The following is a 20602-nucleotide window of genomic DNA, read 5'->3' as shown; positions in this document are numbered from 1 at the left end:
ACCAGATGGAACAGAGTAAATAGGCATTTTAACGTCATAGATTTAGCCGGTGGTAACTTGTGGAATAGACACCGGCTGGAATGTGGTTTTAACCAATCAGCATTCAGGATTAGACCCACCCGTTGTATAATAGCGGCAATGTTGTACATTATACTGTTAAACAGTACATAAATGCACACACAAACACACACATACACACACCAACTCCCCCAATACACACACACCAACTCCCACCAATACACACACAAACACACATACACACACACCAACTCCCACCAATACACACACAAACACACATACACACACACCAACTCCCCCAATACACACACACCAACTCCCACCAATACACACACAAACACACACATACACACACCAACTCCCCCAATACACACACACCAACTCCCCCAATACACACACACCAACTCCCACCAATACACACACACCAACTCCCACCAATACACACACACCAACTCCCACCAATACACACACACCAACTCCCCCAATACACACACACCAACTCCCCCAAACCCTCCCCTGTGTAACTGCCCTGTTGATTAACCCTTTACGTCTCCTGATCTCTCTCTATCTCCCCCTCCGTAATCCCTCTCTTTCTCTCTCGCTCTCTCTTTATCTCTCTCTTTCCCTCCCCTTCTTCCCCCCTGATAGCTGGTGAAGTCATCCCTAGGACAGGAGACTCAGGATGAGAAGATGGCTACCCTGCTGCTACCACCGGGTCCTGACAGCTTGCACCGGTTTACCTGTGAGTCCCTGGCTGCCGTGGAGCAGCGGATCGCCGAAGAAGAGGCCCGGCGCACCAAGCACTACCAGGAGGACCTGGGAGATGTGGAGCTGCCCAGGCCCCGGGCCGACCTGGAGGCCGGTAAACAGCTGCCGCGCATCTTCGGCGACATCCCCAACGGCCTGGTGGGCGTCCCACTGGAGGACTTCGACCCGTTCTATTTCAAGAACCAGAGAGTGAGAATGGGGTGGGAATGGATACTTGAGGGTGTGTGTGGGTGTGTGGGTGTGTGTGTGGTGTGTGTGTCCTTATACCTGTGCTTGGATGCCTGGGAATATTGAATCTGTATCCAAATGCGTGTCACTTCTTATATCATCACTGCCATCTCTTTCCTTTGTGTATTTGACCTCCTTGAAGGATGTCATTTTTAGTACGACTCTAATTACCGGAATCTTCCAGTGTTCTTTTGTACATCTGAACCAATATCCCCCTCTGAAACACATCTGATGTATTCACAATGACCATCCTTATATGAATGCTATGAAATAGTGTGTGTGTGTTTGTGTGTGTGTGTGTTTGTGTGTGTGTGTGTGTGTGTGTGTGTGTGTGTGTGTGTGTGTGTGTGTGTGTGTGTGTCAGTATCAGTCCTAATTGAAACTGGCTGAGCCTTTGAGGAAGGGTTGAAATGATTTCCCATGCCCATATTTGGGCCCTGTGACTGGACCTTTCCTGTGACTGGACCTTTGGGCCGCTGATTCAGGAAGTGTGTGTGTTGGCAGGACGTAAAGGAAAGGACAGACTGATGGATAGAAGGATGAATCAGTTAGACAGACAGACAGACAGGCAGACAGACAGACAGACATACAGACAGACAGACAGACAGACAGACAGACAGACAGACAGACAGACAGACAGACAGACAGACAGACAGACAGACAGACAGACAGACAGACTGACAGACAGACAGACTGACTGACTGACTGATGAATAGAAGGATGAGTCAGTCAGACAGACAGACAGACAGACAGACTGATGAATAGAAGGATGAGTCAGACAGACAGACAGACAGACAGACAGACAGACAGATGATAGGTTTAGTGTTGCTACTGCTAGCGCTGTCTGTTTCCCTTACTCTCCTTCTTCCCTAATAAGAGTTTAAAGTTCTGCTTTGAAATGGGATCGTGCCCCTCTCACTGAGTAGGGCTGTTGAATGTCGGTCCTGGAGGGCCGAAACACTTCTGGTTTTCATCCTGTTCTTCTAATAAGGGACTAATTCAGACCTGAGACACCAGGTGAGTGCAATTAACTACCAGGTAGAAACAAAAACCTGAAGTGTTTTGGCACTCCAGGACCGGCATTCAACAGACCTGGTGTAGAGGGTGATTCTATACAGCAGGGGTTTCAAACTCGTTCCATGGAGGGCCTAGTGTCAGCTGGATTTTGGTTTTTCCTTTCAATTAAGCCCTAGAAAACCAGTTGAGGGCAGTTCCTTACTTATTAGTGACCTTAATTCATCAACCAAGTACAAGGGAGGAGCGAAAACCCGCAGACACTCCTCCGTAGAATGAGTTTGACACGTGCTATACAATACGTATTACAGTAAACCCCCCAGAGTGGCACATTTGTGTTCCAGCCCAACACTAGCACATTGCTCTTTTGCACCCCAGTATCTCTATTTGCACATAATCTCTTGCACATCTAGCATTCCAGTGTTAACACTAATTGTAATTATTTTGCACTATAGCCTATTTATTGCCTTACCTCCATAACTTGCTACATTTGCACACACTGTATATATATTTTCTGTTGTATTTTTTGACTTTATGTTTTTTTTACCCCATATGTAACTCTGTGTTGTTGTTTTTATCGCACTGCTTTGCTTTATCTTGGCCAGGTCGCAGTTGTAAATGAGAACTTGTTCTCAACTGGCTTAAAAAAAAAAAAAAAAATCCTGAGTGAACTTTACTTGACTTATTGTCAAGCCACTTGATAAGTTGAATCAGGTGTGATAGTGTTGGGCTGGAACAAAAATGTGCAACCCTGGGGTTACTGGACTAAACATGCATTCCAGGATGTGAGTATTAGGCTTTTAAGCTGGTGGATAAATCTAATTGAACTGACAGCTATGGCTGTAGTTGCTGTGGCATGAGTTGTGATTTCAGTGTGTAGCAGTTGAGAAAATACATTGAATCAGCTGCCCAGGGAGTGGAAATTGTACTGTTACAGTATGTGAAAAGGACAGAGGCCATAGTAGGCTACTGGTTTCAAGGTGCTCAGTTTGAAATGTATTCTTTCAAAATTCATCAGTCAGGAGCTTTGGCTGGTTTGCCCAGGACACAGAAGGAGGCTGAGGTGGGTATGGAAAGCTATTTCTCCTGGGTATAGATAGTTCTCCTGGGGATAGATAGTTCTCTCTAACACTATCACTTCCTTAATGTCTCTGCCTCTCTCTCTCTCTCTCTCTCTCTCTCTCTCTCTCTCTCTCTCTCTCTCTCTCTCTCTCTCTCTCTCTCTCTCTCCCTCCCTCCTCGCTCTCTCGTTCTCTCTCTTTTTCTCTCTTTCACTCTCTCACTCTCTCTCCCCTCCCTCCTCGTCCCCAAATCAGCCCAGGTGCACATCTCCTCCAGGGGAAACAAAACCAACCTGTCACTGTTTATCTTAAACGGCATAGGCCTCGCTATCTGATAATCCAATAGGTTTCCACAGCGAAAGACTGTGAGAGAGTGGATAGGCATTCAGACTTCTTTGATGGCCAACAGTCTAGTATAGAGTGGGCTATCTTTGTTGTTATCTCTGGATGTTAGAGGAATGATAACCCTACTTCACAGAATGTTCCACCCCAGTGATGTGACTACAGCCACTGTAATGTTCTTACACGTTCTCACACTTCCAGCAGACCTGCTGGAATTTTAATGGACGTTATACTCCAAAATCAGCATCTGTCAGATATGTTCTGACCTCCGAAGTGGTCCACGTTCCAGGCCATCTGATTAGCCACATCCCAAAATGCATTGAAAAGATAAGCACCATATCATTTCAAAAGTTTGGTACTTATGTTTTACATCCATTTGGGGTTGAGGTGAATAGCTGGATCGACACAACCGATGGCTTGGGATGTGGACTCATCTTGACATTACACTACTTTTGAGGTCTGAAAACATCTGACACACTTTGAGTGTAATGTCCCTTTAAGCACAGAGCAGCAGTTGATAGAGTACAGAGTATTAGGGAGTTTCAGCACATTCTGGACTGGCTGATATCAATCTCCTTCATCTCTGTGTTGTGTTGTATCTCCCATGAGGAGACTCCCTTAAAGGTAACATCTTCTATAGACCTGTCAGGTTTTATCATTGACAGGGCATTAAAGGAAGTTATTATTTTTTTTACGAGCGCCATCTTGCTCGTTATAATACGTAATCAGTGCTTTTATTTGTGCATGTCTGTGTGTGTAGATGTGTGTGTGTGTATGTGTGTGTGTGTAGATGTGAGTGTGTGTGTGTAGATGTGAGTGTGTGGTTGGTGTCACTGCAAGTTTATTGTACATGTTTATTGCCATGCCATGTTGTCCTTAACCATGACGCATCTTTCTGTCTCTTTCGATCGCCTTCTCTCTCCCCCTCTCTCTCCGCCTATCTCACTTTCTGTTTCTCCACAGACTTTTATAGTACTGAACAAAGGGAAGGCCATCTTCCGATTTAGTGCCACATCTGCACTCTATATTTTTAGCCCCTTTCATCCTGTTAGAAGAGCATCAATAAAGGTTTTAGTTCACTCATATCCTTTCTGGTGGAACGCTCACATTTCCACCAACACTCCTCTGTCAAAATGAAAATCAATGAGCAGAGATGTAACATTTGGGAGGGAGGTAAAAGCCTTGGGATAGCCTGTAAGAACCTACTCTAGTTCAGTTTGTCTAGATATATTATCCTGTCATTCTCGTTGTAATCATGTTGATCTTGTATACTGATGGGGGAAATAGGGTCTGGGAAGGGCGAGCTGGTCAGAATTGAGCCGTTGGTATTGCCTGCTGTCTCTCCGTCAGTGAATAAAGGGAGCTTCAGTCCCGCTATTAGTTTGTAGTGTTTTATTACGCAATCAATGATTGAGAGGATTCTAAACAGGACTGGACTTATACTGTGAAATCAGAATATTTGAGTATCTCTTGAAAATGTCTCAACACAGATGGAACTCTTCAAGAATTGCCCCATGCTTTATGTGCATTGAACTCATTTTAGAGGTCATACTCCAAAAGAGATTTAATCTCAAGCTGTCACTGACTCATAGACTCAAACAGTAATAGACCCACCAGCAACCATGGTGATCACTGTTAGGTTATGTACAGATGTAGGATCTTAATTATAGCCAGTTTGCAACAGCAGGAAAAGAATCCTGCAGCAACAGGAAATATGAATTATTATGTGAATTATAATTCATGGTAATTTTTTGTAGGGGTTAATCAATTTTTTCGTTAGGGCAAATCAAGTCTGACATGTTAAAGTGGAAATTACAAACTTTAGAAGCCTTTTTAAACTTTGAATACACTACAAGTTAGCATTTCCTGCTGTGCAGGAACATTCTCACCAACAAAAGAGTGATCAAATTAAGATCCTACATCTGTAATAGACTGGATGGTTACTGTTAGGTTATGTAATAGACTGGATGGTTACTGTTAGGTTATGTAATAAACTGGATGGTTAATGTTAGGTTATGTAATAAACTGGATGGTTACTGTTAGGTTATGTAATAGACTGGATGGTTACTGTTAGGTTATGTAATAAACTGGATGGTTACTGTTAGGTTATGTAATAAACTGGATGATTACTGTTAGGTTATGTAATAGACTGGATGGTTACTGTTAGGTTATGTAATAAACTGGATGATTACTGTTAGGTTATGTAATAAACTGGATGATTACTGTTAGGTTATGTAATAGACTGGATGGTTACTGTTAGGTTATGTAATAGACTGGATGGTTACTGTTAGGTTATGTAATAGACTGGATGGTTACTGTTAGGTTATGTAATAGACTGGATGGTTACTGTTAGGTTATGTATAGACTGGATGGTTACTGTTAGGTTATGTAATAGACTGGATGGTTACTGTTAGGTTATGTAATAGACTGGATGGTTACTGTTAGGTTATGTAATAGACTGGATGGTTACTGTTAGGTTATGTATAGACTGGATGGTTACTGTTAGGTTATGTAATAGACTGGATGGTTACTGTTAGGTTATGTAATAAACTGGATGGTTACTGTTAGGTTATGTAATAAACTGGATGGTTACTGTTAGGTTATGTAATAGACTGGATGGTTACTGTTAGGTTATGTAATAAACTGGATGGTTACTGTTAGGTTATGTAATAAACTGGATGGTTACTGTTAGGTAATGATACAGTCTATTACAGTTACCCATCATCCATTAGAAGCCAGAAAGTGACTGAATCTTCCTGAAGAAAGTTTGACTAGATTTTGTAAAAAGATATTGAGTAATTAAAAAACAATATTTAGGAGCAGAGGCTAAAAAGAACATTTGAGACAGGAAATCAAGTTTCAAGCCACCTAGTTTCCATAAACACCTTCTCAATTCCACCTCACTGGGTGAGTTTAAGTTGCATATTTAATATGCTTTTTAATAGGCGGTTTGGGTTCCTCCTACACCCCCCCCCCCCCCCCCCCCCACTCCTCTCTTCCTCCGCTGAGAACTGTTATAAATATCGGGAGCAGAGTTTGCGGGTGTTGATAAATATTACGCTGCCGGACACTTTGCTCTTGTCAGCCCGATAAGCGGGTGAAATAGGTCTTCTCTAAAGGTGCTGTGTGGGTAGGGACAGACAGGGAGGGGGGGGGGGTTAGGAGTTAGGATTTAGGACCGTGTGACTGCTCTGCCGGATAGCTCTCAAGACGGGCAGCATGAGCAATCACATACTACAATATTTACTGTACATACACACACATGCAAAGAGCTGTGCACACACATGAACACACACAGCGATTCTTCGTCGGCTCGTCCTTTTATGTGTGTGCCTATCTCTCTGTTCATGCCAGTGTCCTGCCTGTATGTGTGCATGAGTGAGCTGACAGAGTGGTGAAAAGCGCTCACTTTGAGGCGGTGTTACATATGCCATGTGTCCTCACTGGTAGCTGATTACCCAGGGGCCCTTGGGCCAGGGTACATGTTTGATAATTAACAAGGGATCAATGAGGTTGTAGCCAGAACACTCTTCCTTTGAAGGGGGTACAGCACTACAAAGCTGTGAGTGAAGTCATCAGAGAGAGAAGATAGAATATAGTCTGTAGATGAAGCCGTATGAGACCTTAAAGCGGGAAAACCTAAGTAAGCATTCTATAAAGGGATGATAATTCAGGCTAAAGCTGCCGCCGAGATTTGCTTTGACGACTGGCAGTTTGACAGGCCAGTTAGCGCGTAAGAAAATGGCTGTGTACATTTGTCTAGCGGTTTATAAACAAACCCTGGGATTCCAGGCCTTAGCAGCTTTTTGGCAGCAGTCTGATTTGTACATAATGCTGAAATTGACTTTTACATTAATAGTGTGGGTGCTCTGGAATCCTCTGCAGAGCCAGGGTGCTTATCGTTATGATGACTCATTTGAGTAAAGTGCTGTCTGTGAGTGTGGGAATTTAAACAAGCCGTTGGGACGTGAGAGGTACTTCATAGTAATGCAGTGCTTCCTCAGGCAAAAGGACACGGCAGCCATTATTTTAACACTTCAGTTTTGGCAGTGGAGTCATTTGATTGTGTAACTAACCAGGGGTTTGAAACCTGGGTCGCCTGTGGGTAGCCCTCTGAGCTGAAGCCTAAGCATTAGCATGAGGAATCTTCAGGTCTCAGTCAAGGTTATTCATCACCTGAGGGTGTTTCCGAACCACCTGCTCTCGTAGAAAAAAAATTGTTATCTAGAACTTAAAATGGTTCTTCGGCTGTCCCCAAAGGAGAACCCTTTGAAGAACCCTGTTTGGTTCCAGGTAGAACCCTTTCACATACAATGTAGGACCCTTTCCACAGAGGGCTCTACATGGAACCCAAAAGGGTTCTCCCTGCAACTAAAAAGGGTTTTCCTATGGGGACAGCCGAAGAACCCTTTTGGAACCCTTTTGTCTAAGAGTGTATAAATACAAGACACAATAAGGACGCAGAACATTCTCCCATACAAATGACTCAGTGCTTTTGGCGTAGTCTACAGCAAGCCAATTCCAACTATTAATGCAGATGAGGGACAAGTTATTCTATCAAGAAACGTTTGACAGACATATCAACCAATCAACATCCTACAATATAGGCTAAATAGAACATTTGGGACAGGAAATCAAGTTTCAATCCACCTAGTTTCCATAAACACCTTCTCAATTCCACCTCACTGGGTGAGTTTAAGTTGCATATTTAATATGTTTTTTAATAGGCGGTTTGGGTTCCTCTTACCACTCTCCACACAGCACGGTGGACGTTCTAATCTTGCCCATGAAATGAGAAGGGAGGGGGGAGTGGGAGGATAATGCTATTAGCACCATGGGGGACAGGGCTAACCAACTGCTGAGGTATAATTGTCGGCGTCAATTAGCTTTCGCCCCCCCCACCCCAGCAAACAGTTTGAATATTTGTTCTGTGCTTGCTCTTTGCCCAACCTGGTCTCAGGGCAATTCGTAGGATTCAATACTGTTCCCTCCATTTAGTTTGATGTACAGTATTACGTTACGTTAGGTTACATTATAAATGGAATAGCGGTCGTACAATATCATATGAATTAGAGGACGTATAGCATCATGCATTGTACCCAGTTTTATAATAGCATGCAAATTGGATGATGTTACTTATCATACATCTTGGAGGACATATACAGTTCATTCGGAAAGTATTCAGACCCCTAGACTTTTTCCACATTTTGTTACGTTACAGCCTTATTCTAAAATTGATTAAATTATTTATTTTCCTCATCACTCTACACACGATACCCCATCATGACAAAGTGAAAACAGGTTTTTAGAAATGTTTGCAAATGTATTAAAAATAAAAAAATGAAATATCTTATTTACATAAGTATTCAGACCCTTTGCTATGAGACTCAAACTTGAGCTCAGGTGCATCCTGTTTCCATTGATCATCCTTGAGATGTTTCTACAACTTGATTGGAGTCCACCTGTGGTAAATTCAATTGGACATGATTTGGAAAGGCACACACCTGTCTATATAATGTCCCACACTTGACAATGCATGTCAGAGCAAAAACCAAGCCACGAGGTCGAAGGAATTGTCCGTAGAGCTCCGAGACAGAATTGTGTCGAGGCACAGATCTGGGAAAGGGTACCAAAAAATGTGTGCAGCATTGAAGGTCCCCAAGAACACAGTGGCCTCCATCATTCTTAGATGGAAGAAGTTTGGAACCACCAAGACTCTTCCTAGAGCTGGCCGCCCGGCCAAACTGAGCAATCGGGGGAGAAGGGCCTTGGTCAGGGAAGTGACCAAGAACCCGATGGTCACTCTGACAGAGCTCCAGAGTTCGTCTGTGGATGGGAGAACCTTCCAGCAGCACTCCACCAATCGGGCCTTTATGGTACAGTGGCCAGACGGAAGCCACTCCTCAGTAAAAGGCACATGACAGCCCACTTGGAGTTTGCCAAAAGGCACCTAAAGGACTCTTAGACCATGAGAAACAAGATTCTCTGGTCTGATGAAACCAAGATTGAACTGTTTGGCCTGAATGCCAAGCGTCACATCTGGAGGAAACCTGACACCATCCCTACTGTGAAGCATGGTGGTGGCAGCATCTTGCTGTGGGGATGTTTTTCAGTGGCAGAGACTGGGAGACTAGTCAGGATTGAGGGAAAGATTAATGGAGCAAAGTACAGATAGATCCTTGATGAAAACCTCCTCCAGAGCGCTCAGGACCTCAGTCTAGGGCGAAGGTTCACCTTCCAACAGGACAACAACCCTAAGCACACAGCCAAGACAACGCAGGAGTGGCTTCGGAACAAGTCTCTGAATGTCCTTGAGTGGCCCAGCCAGAGCCCGGACATGAACCCGATCTAACATCTCTGGAGAGACCTGAAAATAGCTATGCAGCAATGCTCCCCATCCGACCTGACAGATCTTGAGAGGATATGCAGGGAAGAATGGGAGAAACTCCCCAAATACAGGTGTGCCCAAGCTTGTAGCGTCATACCCAAGAAGACTTGAGGCTGTAATCGCTGCCAAAGGTGCTTCAACAAAGTACTGAGTAAAGGGTCTGAATACTTATGTAAATGTAATATTTCCGTTTTTATTCTTAACAAATATGCAAACATTTCTAAAAACCTGTTTTTGCTTTGCCATTATGGGGTATTGTATGTAGATTGACAAAAAAACAAAACAAAAACAGACATTATAACGTAACAGAATCTGAAAACTTTCCGAAATAACTGTAGTATTATACATCTTTCTCTGAGACCAGGTTGCTTGTTGGGATGTAACAACAAAGAAGACCTATGGGGAGAATTGATGTTGGTGTTTAGGTGAACTAACAACAAAGTTTAGGATAATTTAAGTAAAAAGGTTAGGTGAATTAGGTCAAATTTAGAATAAAGTTTAGGGGAAGGGTTAGCTAAAATGCTACAGTTGTCTCCGACGCTCCCGAACATTTAACCTTTGGATTGCTAGATGGTCACGGATTACACCCACCCACCAATCCTCCCCGACCAACCTCCCTACTTTTGTTTCTGTCTAAAGTACCTAGTCCATTAGTACATATCATATGTCTGGGAGGTGCTCAGAAACACGTATATACAGTGAGGGAAAAAAATTTTTGATCCCCTGCTGATTTTGTACGTTTGCCCACTGACAAAGAAATGATCAGTCTATAATTTTAATGGTAAGTTTATTTGAACAGTGAGAGACAGAATAACAAGAAAAAAATACAGAAAAACGCATGTCAACAATGTTATAAATTGATTTGCATTTTAATGAGGGAAATAAGTATTTGACCCCCTCTCAATCAGAAAGATTTCTGGTTCCCAGGTGTCTTTTATACAGGTAACGAGCTGAGATTAGGATCACACACTTAAAGGGAGTGCTCCTAATCTCAGTTTGTTACCTGTATAAAAGACACCTATCCACAGAAGCAAGCAATCAATCAGATTCCAAACTCTCCACCATGGCCAAGACCAAAGAGCTCTCCAAGGATGTCAGGGACAAGATTGTAGACCTACACAAGGCTGGAATGGGCTACAAGACCATCGCCAAGCAGCTTGGTGAGAAGGTGACAACAGTTGGTGCGATTATTCGCAAATGGAAGAAACACAAAAGCACTGTCAATCTCGCTCGGCCTGGGGCTCCATGCAAGATCTCACCTCGTGGAGTTGCAATGATCATGAGAATGGTGAGGAATCAGCCCAGAACTACACGGGAGAATCTTGTCAATGATCTCAAGGCAGCTGGGACCATAGTCACCAAGAAAACAATTGGTAACACACTACGCCGTGAAGGACTGAAATCCTGCAGCGCCCGCAAGGTCCCCCTGCTCAAGAAAGCACACATACAGGGCCGTCTGAAGTTTGTCAATGAACATCTGAATGATTCAAAGGAGAACTGGGTGAAAGTGTTGTGGTCAGATGAGACCAAAATTGAGCTCTTTGGCATCAACTCAACTCGCCGTGTTTGGAGGAGGAGGAATGCTGCCTATGACCCCAAGAACACCATCCCCACCGTCAAACATGGAGGTGGAAACATTATGCTTTGGGGGTGTTTTTCTGCTAAGGGGACAGGACAACTTCACCGCATCAAAGGGACGATGGACGGGGCCATGTACTGTCAAATCTTGGGTGAGAACATCCTTCCCTCAGCCAGGGCATTGAAAATGGGTCGTGGATGGGTATTCCAGCATGACAATGACCCAAAACACACGGCCAAGGCAACAAAGGAGTGGCTCAAAAAGAAGCACATTAAGGTCCTGGAGTGACCTAGCCAGTCTCCAGACCTTAATCCCATAGAAAATCTGTGGAGGGAGCTGAATGTTCGAGTTGCCAAACGCCAGCCTCGAAACCTTAATAACTTGGAGAAGATCTGCAAAGAGGAGTGGAACAAAATCCCTCCTGAGATGTGTGCAAACCTGGTGGCCAACTACAAGAAACATCTGACCTCTGTGATTGCCAACAAGGGTTTTGCCACCAAGTACTAAGTCATGTTTTGAAGAGGGGTCAAATACTGATTTCCCTCATTAAATTGCAAATCAATTTATAACATATTTGACATGCGTTTTTCTGGATTTTTTGTTGTTGTTATTCTGTCTCTCACTATTCAAATAAACCTACCATTAAAATGATAGACTGATCATGTCTTTGTCAGTGGGCAAACGTACAAAATCAGCAGGGGATCAAATACTTTTTTCCCTCACTGTATATGTTTCGTATGGCTATGAGGCCAGACTGCTTTGCCCCTGTAATTGAAACACACTGGAATGATGCACTGTGAGTATTTAAAAGTGATATACTTCTTACGTAGTGGGGAAAATTATACATTTATTTTGGACAGATATTATTGACAGTATGTTTATAATTTGAGATATTTTTGAGTAATTTGGTTTCCTAAACATAGAAGATATTGAAAACTATTCAAATGTACAGCACACACCTACAGAGATGCAGAGATGTGGTTTCTCAGCCTAGCGGCAAAGCTTCAAATACTGTATAATTCTGTGTCAATGTAGCTTTTGATCAAATTCCATTACCATTCAACTACAACACTGAAATAGTATGTAACAACAATGTTGTTACTGGGGTTATTACAGTGTTACTACACATGAACAATGTAACGTAACGCGTTAGCAACGTTTTTGGTTGTTCTTCTCTTTACTCTGCTCATTGAAAGTGATTATGACAGCAGGCAAACCAAACCTAAACGGGGTACAAGGGCATAATCATGATGTCTTTATATTTAGAATAGTAGCGTTGTGATGTACAGTATATGTTGTTATTGAATCACCATTTTCCTTAACCACGTGCACGTTATTCAGTCTGTTCATAATGTGCACCATTTTGACCAACTGTTGCTTCATGGCCATGTCGGAACCAGCGTATTGGGCCAAGTATGTAGAGTAAGTATACCTTGTCCTCCTATCTTCTCTGTCTCTCAGCATTGACGCTAGCTTCTTCTGTGAATTCTCTCTGTGTTCTTCTTTCTTTTCTGTTCCCTCAACCCTCTTTGACTGTATTGACCCTCTGTGCCCTATGTGTCCTGATGTAACGCTTTGCCAGGTGTTTGTTGCCTTGCCAACCACAATTAGCAAGTAAGTTCACGATTTTAGTGTACCCGGCTAATTTGCTGATTGCATTCTTGCTATGCTGCATCGGAATGAACAACCATGGGTGACACATACCGTTTATGCCTTAATAAATGTGTATTAAAGGGATTCATATTCCAACCACTACGATAAACAAACAACTGAAAGCAAAATCAATGAAGGAATGGGAATTATCATTCAGATGAATCTTTATAGAAATGGGATCAGTAGAGTTGAACTTGGGTAAAATATATCCATCTATCTATCTATCTATCTATCTATCTATCTATCTATCTATCTATCTATCTATCTATCTATCTATCTATCTATCTATCTATCTATCTATCTATCTATCTATCTATCTATCTATCTATCTATCTATCTATCTATCTATCTATCTATCTATCTATCTATCTATCTATCTATCTATCTATCTATCTATCTATCTATCTATCTATCTATCTATCTATCTATCTATCTATCTATCTATCTATCTATCTATCTATCTATCTATCTTCTGTCTGTCTGTCTGTCTGTCTCTGTCTGTCTGTCTGTCTGTCTGTCTGTCTGTCTGTCTGTCTGTCTGTCTGTCTGTCTGTCTGTCTGTCTGTCTGTCTGTCTGTCTGTCTGTCTGTCTGTCTGTCTGTCTGTCTGTCTGTCTGCCTGCCTGCCTGCCTGCCTGCCTGCCTGCCTGCCTGCCTGCCTGCCTGCCTGCCTGCCTGCCTGCCTGCCTGCCTGCCTGTCTGTCTGTCTGTCTGTCTGTCTGTCTGTCTGTCTGTCTGTCTGTCTGTCTGTCTGCCTGCCTGCCTGCCTGCCTGAATGCCTGCCTGCCTGCCTGCCTGCCTGTCTGTCTGTCTGTCTGTCTGTCTGTCTGTCTGTCTGTCTGTCTGTCTAACTGATTCAGTCTGTGTATCTATCTATTTATAATGTCTCTCTCTCTCTTCTCTATTCTCAATCATTCAGAGTATAAGTCCATCCCACACTATGGATTTGCTGTTAGGCAGAGGCATCTGTCATATGGATAGAGTGGATTTGACCCACAAACATGTAACCAATAGTAGTCCTCTATGTTATGAAAATCAACCACCCTGAGTCTAAAGCCAGAGTCAGCCTGCCAAGTTTACCTTTAATGAAGACAGCCTTTCAGCAAATGGAATCTGCAATGTCAACAACACTACAAATCAGGCAGTTTATATTCTCACTCAAAAAGGGGCTCATTGGAACAATCTGTAACATGCAATGACTCCCAGCCAGTCACAGTCTCCCTTATTAACCATTAACATTACAGGAAGAACAGAGTCAGTAGCTATGACAAAAACTAAAAGGAATATGGCTGTGCACTTCCTCCGAATGCTGCATCCTCCATCCCAGTCTCCATTGACTCTGACTATGAAGAGTGTCTCTCTCTCTCTCTTTAATTGATTCGATGTTAAAATTAAGTGACTGTAATGTATTGACTTGGACTGATCTATACTGTCAATGTAAAGTACAGTTCAATGATTCCCGTCAGTCCGAGTCAAACCAATACATCACAGTGACATCCTGGATTTGAATGCCTATTCTTGTCTTAATGACCTGCTTAACTCATCAAGGAGCGCTGCTGTCAAAGAGCTTGCTGTCTGTCTCATTCCCTCTGGGCTGTATTATCCACGCGCTTCTCATTCTTTCTGTCCTGTGTCTCTGTGTCTCCCTAAAGCTGCTACATGTCTACCTGTCTGTCCCTTTCCTTCTTGTTTTCGTTCTTCTTTTGACATTTGGTTGAATTAGAACTGCACTTGGAGTTGGGGCAACCATGTGCAGGAAGAAGGGGGGGGGGGGCTTATGCCATTGCTTGCTAATGTTTTCACTTTTTGTTCCCCCCTTCCCTTCCCTTCCCCCATACACCCACCCAGGTACACTTTCACTGGCATTTACACGTTTGAATCGTTGATAAAGATTCTGGCGAGGGGATTCTGTGTGGGTCCATTTACCTTCCTGCGAGACCCTTGGAACTGGCTGGATTTCAGTGTGATTGTCATGGCGTAAGTATCTCTCCTGTTACAGTAGACCTCTCTGTATCTCTCCTGTTACTGTGTGACCATAACCCTAACCCTTCCTTTTAACCTGTCCTCTCCTTCTAACCTTCCTTCTAACCTACAATCGAATCTACACTCTCAAAGCCCTTTTTATTCCTTCTCTAATACTCTTTTCACACTATTGAGATGAGTCGAAATGAGCCGAGCCAAGCTGTACTGTGCTGGCCTGGTTATGCATCCACAATGTTGTAACCGTTGTTGTAACAGTTGTTGTAACCATGCTGGAATGGAAAACGTGAAAGGAAAACATCTGAGGCAGCAAAACTACGTTTTGGGTTGGCACAATAGTGTGAAGGGTGTATTAGAGTGTTGTATAATATTTATTGTCTGACATGTTGTATTCTGACTTCCTTCTATCTTTCCTCTATACTCCTTTGTCAAATCCCTTAACGTTCGACGGAAAAATGTCACTGGAAGTAAAAGTTTGCGGATGCTGTTCTTACTTCCTCTTTTTCTAGAATATTGGAGGAAAGTAAAGTTCTACGAAAACAACTCTGTTGTTTTAAGTTGACCTACATCTTTTTGATGCATCCATACTACTTAATGAATAACTGAAAATCACTAACATCGGGATTAGTTACTGATCCAATTGGAGATTAACTTGAGTTGACGAAGTGTTATACGACTCAGATAAGATGAATGATCCTCAACTCTAAAGCTTCAATTAATATTTGACCTCAATATTGAGGGCTGCTCTTTATGATTGTAAAACTAATATATGTTCCGCAAAATTTGAATGTGACATTTGTATTACTGTAATAGAGTAAACTTTTACTTCCAAAATTGTACAATGCAACCTAAATTAAATGACCAATTACCAATATCCTCAAACGTTATATTTTGCTTTGGTTGTGTGGGTAAAGAAAGTACCTTAAGTTGCTTTTGAATAATGTATTTAGCTCCTGACCTACTGTGGATGGTCTAAACACAGCATATTTTATCTATGGCAACTATTTTGAACACCCCCCCCCCCCCCCCCCACCCCACCCCCCCACATGCATCCCCCCATACGGTGATGAAGTGTTGATGTCTCTTTTGGCTTCTACAGTTTTATTTACCCCTCCTTCCAGAGGGCCAGTCGTCCTTGAACTGGAAGCCTCTGTGGGGTCAGATGGATCTTTAGCAGGACAGGAACACATAAGTCACCGACCCTCGCATCCCTCCTGCTAGTTTCGACGACAGGCTACCTTCCTTCCCACTGCTGGCTTTATTAAATCCAGACTGATGACCGGGGAAATGGATAACCCCCCCTACCATGCTGATAAATGTCCACACCCCCAACCCCGTGGGTTCCCATGGAAACGGAGGGGTGTCGCCCCCCTGTGGGGTGACAGGTAGCCTAGCTGTTGAGAGCGTTGGGCCAGTAACTGCAAGGTCGCTGGTTTGAATCCCCGAGCCAGCAAGGTAGAAAAATCTACCGTCATACCCTTAAGCAAGGCAGTTAACCCCCAACAACGACTGCTCCCCGGGCGCCAATGACGTGGATGTCGATTAAGGCAGCCCCCCGCACCTCTCTGATTCAGACAAGACACATTTTGGTTGAATGCATCCAGTTGTGCCGCTGACTAGGTATCCTCTTTCCCTTCCCTTGAATTACAGAATTCAAGAAATTAAGCACTTTGCTGTTCTACAAGTGGGCTATGCCTGGGTCCCCGAGAGAAATAACGTGCCATGTTAGCTATGAAGCTTTTGGGAAACTCACCTCAGAAATGTAATAGGGAATGGAACCACTTATGTCCAGAAGACTTGATATACTGTAACTCACATAAGCAGCACATGGACTGGCACCATACTGGTTTTTCCCAACATTTTCGAGAATCTCAGCTGTCTCTTGGTTTGGAGACACACTAACAGCAGTCATAAAGGTCAAAAGGGTCCCTCTAAATATCTATTCTGGGATGTTTCTGTCCTGTTCTTCAGGGAAATTTTACACTAAGACACAGTGAGCAGTGCTTAGCCTACAGTTGTCTTTCCTTTTTTGTGTTTGACCAAATAACTGTAATTTGATCCTGCAGGTTGCTAACCGAGTTTGTTAAAGTAGGCAATCTCCAAGCACTTCGAACATTCAGGGTCCTCAGAGCATTGAAAACTATTTCAGTAATCCCAGGTAAGAGGGAGACTCCCCTGCTGCTGCAGTGTTACCGAAAAAATGGGTTGCATCTTCTATTGTCCAGTCCACGTACTGTTACTGTTCTGTACAGCCCCTCCCCCCTCTTCCTCCTCTCTGTCCAATCCAAAGCCACTCTCTCTGACCCTTGACCTGTTGCCACATTCCCCCCTCTTTCCTCTCCTCCAATCCTGGCCCCTTCACCTGTTGTGTTTTACCTGTCGTTTGTGCTTTGTCATTGTGTCTGCTTGACTTTCACTTATTGCAGATATGTTACTGAATTTGTGGACCTGGGCAATGTCTCAGCATTACGGACATTCAGAGTCCTACGAGCACTGAAAACTATCTCAGTCATCCCAGGTGAGAAGGGAGTTTCAAACACTAAGACACCACCCACCGCTGGAAGAACTAAACCACGGCTACGTTCCAATATGTCCATATTAGCACACTACTTAGGATGAAGCAATGTATTTGGCATGCATTCAAAGTGGCCTGCTAGTGTGGGTATTGGAACAGAGTTCCTTGTCATTTCCTTTTTGTTTCTGTTGATTAAATAACGGGTGAGTGGAAATGTCAAAGAGGTGAAGGAAATGAGACCTTTGGGTTGGGCAACCTCTGATTCAAAATGGAGGATTGTCACATTTTAGATACTCTATAGAATATGTTTGCCTAGAGTTTGTTTTAACTTCAAAATTGTTTTGTATTAAGATGTTAATTTTGATGTATGTCAATCATTTATTAAAAATACAAATCTAGTTTCTATCAAGGCATGGTCATGCATCCACCTGCTATATGCAAACACTATGCTATAGACATCAACAAAGTGAATGTAGTCCATTAATAAAGTTTCAACATGACATCTGGCCTTAAGCCCAAAGATCATGTTACCTCGTTACCTGGCTCAACAGGTCTCATTCACCCTTAGTGTTTAACATCAAACAGGCATGGGTATAGTCAAATACCACTTTGTATGGTAATAATATCTTCACAACAGATGCTCCCCTAGGAAGTAGGACATCCATTCAGAATGGATCTCTACTCAAATTGGACTAAATCTCGTTTGGATGATACAGGTGTACAGTACCCTTAGCAACATATAGTGCAGTATATTTCTGAGCAGGACCTTATATGACTTAGGATCTTAATTTGATCACCTTGTTGTTGCAGGAAATGTCATGCACAGCAGGAAATGCAAACTTGTAGTGTATTCGCGGTTTTAAAATACTTTTAAAGTTTGTAATTTCCACTTTAAAATGTCAGACTTGATTTGCTCTAACATAAATGTATCAACCCCTACAGAACATTACATGTTTTATAATCCATACAATAATTCACATTTTCTGTTGCTGCAGGATTATTTTCCTGCTGTGATAAACTGGTCAAATTAAGATCCTACATCTGTAATCCTACAGTACGTAACATGTCCACTTGACCTGACAAGGGAAAAACCCTCAACCCTACTTGTTATTTTAGCCTAACTAGGGCCTAGAGTTTTTCCTGGTTAGGTCACATAGGGATTGCCAGTACCATAGGTACCCAGTATCTACTCTGAAGGGGCTAACTTCCATCAGTCATGGCCCAGGTATTCCACCACTACTTCCTGTTATCTGGTGCTCTTCAGAGACATGGTGCGTCAGGCTCTTCATGGCCGACCTCCTTTGGCCCACGCCGTCTGCTGGAAATGCCAGGGTGGAAGCGATGGCTTAGAGGCTGTCAATTCCTTTTTGTGTTCATACTGTACTGCACAGCAATTTGACCCTGCTCCAGCTACACTACCTTTAATCCAATAGGAATCAGGATAGTGAGATAATAGCATAGGCTCAGATGAGATATAGTTAGCTAGCAAACAGAATGCTATGAAAGCTTGGAAATGCTTTGGGCACACTCTGAGACAGGGTTAAAGTTCAAATATGTCAGCCAGTCAGTCAGTTAGTCAGCCAGCCAGTCAGCCAGCCAGCCAGCCAGCCAGCCAGCCAGCCAGCCAATCAGCCAGTCAGTTAGTTTGTCAGCCAGTCAGCCTCCATAGTCAGCCAGTCAGTTAGTTTGTCAGTCAGCCAGTCAGCCAGTTTGTCAGCCAGTCAGCCAGTCAACCAGTCGGTTCGTTTTTCAGTCAGTCAGTCAGTTGGTTTGTCAGTCAGTCAGTTATTTAGTTTGTCAGCCAGTCAGCTAGTCAGCCAGCCAGTCAACCAGCCAGCCAGCATAAACTAGTTCAATTAGATTGTTTCACTCATTATTTGGGAAGTGTCTGTTGTCAATGACCATACATTGTGAATTTGCGGTGCATTTTGATATCTCGAAAAGAAACACAAGACAATGTTTCTTTCTGCAGTGGTTAATTAGTTTGCGTTAGCTTTCGTTTTGTCTTGACTGTCGTGTTGGTGTCTTCAGTTTGTGTGTGTGTGTGGCTTTGTTGGTTTGATGTTCTGAATTTGTTACTGTACAGTATATTTAATCCATGTCATGATTATGGATAGTGAGTCGTTGTTTTGTTCCTAATACAATTGTTGTAATTTGTATAACTTCTTGTACATAGTAATACACTGTACTTAAGTCACTGTTACTACTGTACAGTATGTGATTGTAAAAAGTAAACAGACCACTAGCTTCCAGAATTTTTAATAAAAAATATAAAACGTTTTGTTAATAAATTACATATACACAATAAACATAACTTCAGATTTTAGATCTAAACCAACTCCTTATGATTACACAGAGGTAGCTAGCCAAATATATTTACCCTGTGTCCATTTCCATGTCCATGTGTGTGCGTGCTGACCTATTGACCTCTGCCCCTGTTTCCCCGGGCAGGTCTGAAGACCATCGTGGGTGCACTGATCCAGTCAGTGAAGAAGCTGGCGGACGTGATGATCCTAACCGTTTTCTGCCTCAGTGTGTTCGCCCTCATCGGCCTTCAGCTCTTCATGGGTAACCTGCGGCAGAAGTGCGTCCGCAGTACAACGCACTGCGTCAACGACACCCTCAACACCAACACAACCTTCTTCTGCAACAACCGGACGTGGCCCTCACTCAAACACTTCATTGCAGACGAAGGTGAGCACTGTGTATCAGTTAAATGCCTGTTTAATTGATTAATGAATGTATCATTTATTTAAAAAGGTTGACCCTATTGAGAGCAAAGTTATGTTATGTTTGAGGAGACTGAAAATAGTCAGCCAGTCACCCAGTCAGCCAATCAGCCAATCAGCCAGTCAGCCAGTCAGCCAGCCAGTCAGTTTGTCAGCCAGTCAGCCAGCTAGTCAGTTTGTCAGCCAGTCAGCCAGTCAGTTAATTTGTCAGTATTAGGAGACTGGGAGTGTAGGGCAAGTGCCGCCCTACACTCTATATTCCTGCCACTGGCACAATCTAATTAGACTTATGTAATGGCGTGGGCCTGCCTCAAGTTTCTGTGACGTT

The 20602-nt window shown here is 43.0% G+C and overlaps 1 protein-coding gene across 1 annotated transcript in view; it reads left to right on the top strand.

Moving 5' to 3' along the window:
* Positions 1-708: 708 nt before the first annotated feature.
* LOC311108859 (sodium channel protein type 3 subunit alpha-like) overlaps positions 709-20602 on the top strand; it is a gene marked incomplete at both ends in the record, with an annotated part of 161677 nt that continues 141783 nt past the window's right edge. Inside the window, 6 exons of the mRNA XM_084151630.1 lie at positions 709-975; positions 4395-4525; positions 12740-12820; positions 14899-15027; positions 17457-17548; positions 19997-20239. Coding sequence (XP_084007756.1) covers positions 709-975; positions 4395-4525; positions 12740-12820; positions 14899-15027; positions 17457-17548; positions 19997-20239 — 943 coding nt within the window. The remainder of the gene's footprint in view (positions 976-4394; positions 4526-12739; positions 12821-14898; positions 15028-17456; positions 17549-19996; positions 20240-20602) is intronic.

Source organism: Coregonus lavaretus, assembly GCF_964263955.1.
Source record: "Coregonus lavaretus genome assembly, chromosome: 34".
Taxonomy (NCBI): domain Eukaryota; kingdom Metazoa; phylum Chordata; class Actinopteri; order Salmoniformes; family Salmonidae; genus Coregonus; species Coregonus lavaretus.
This window is presented reverse-complemented; position numbering and strand designations above follow the sequence as displayed.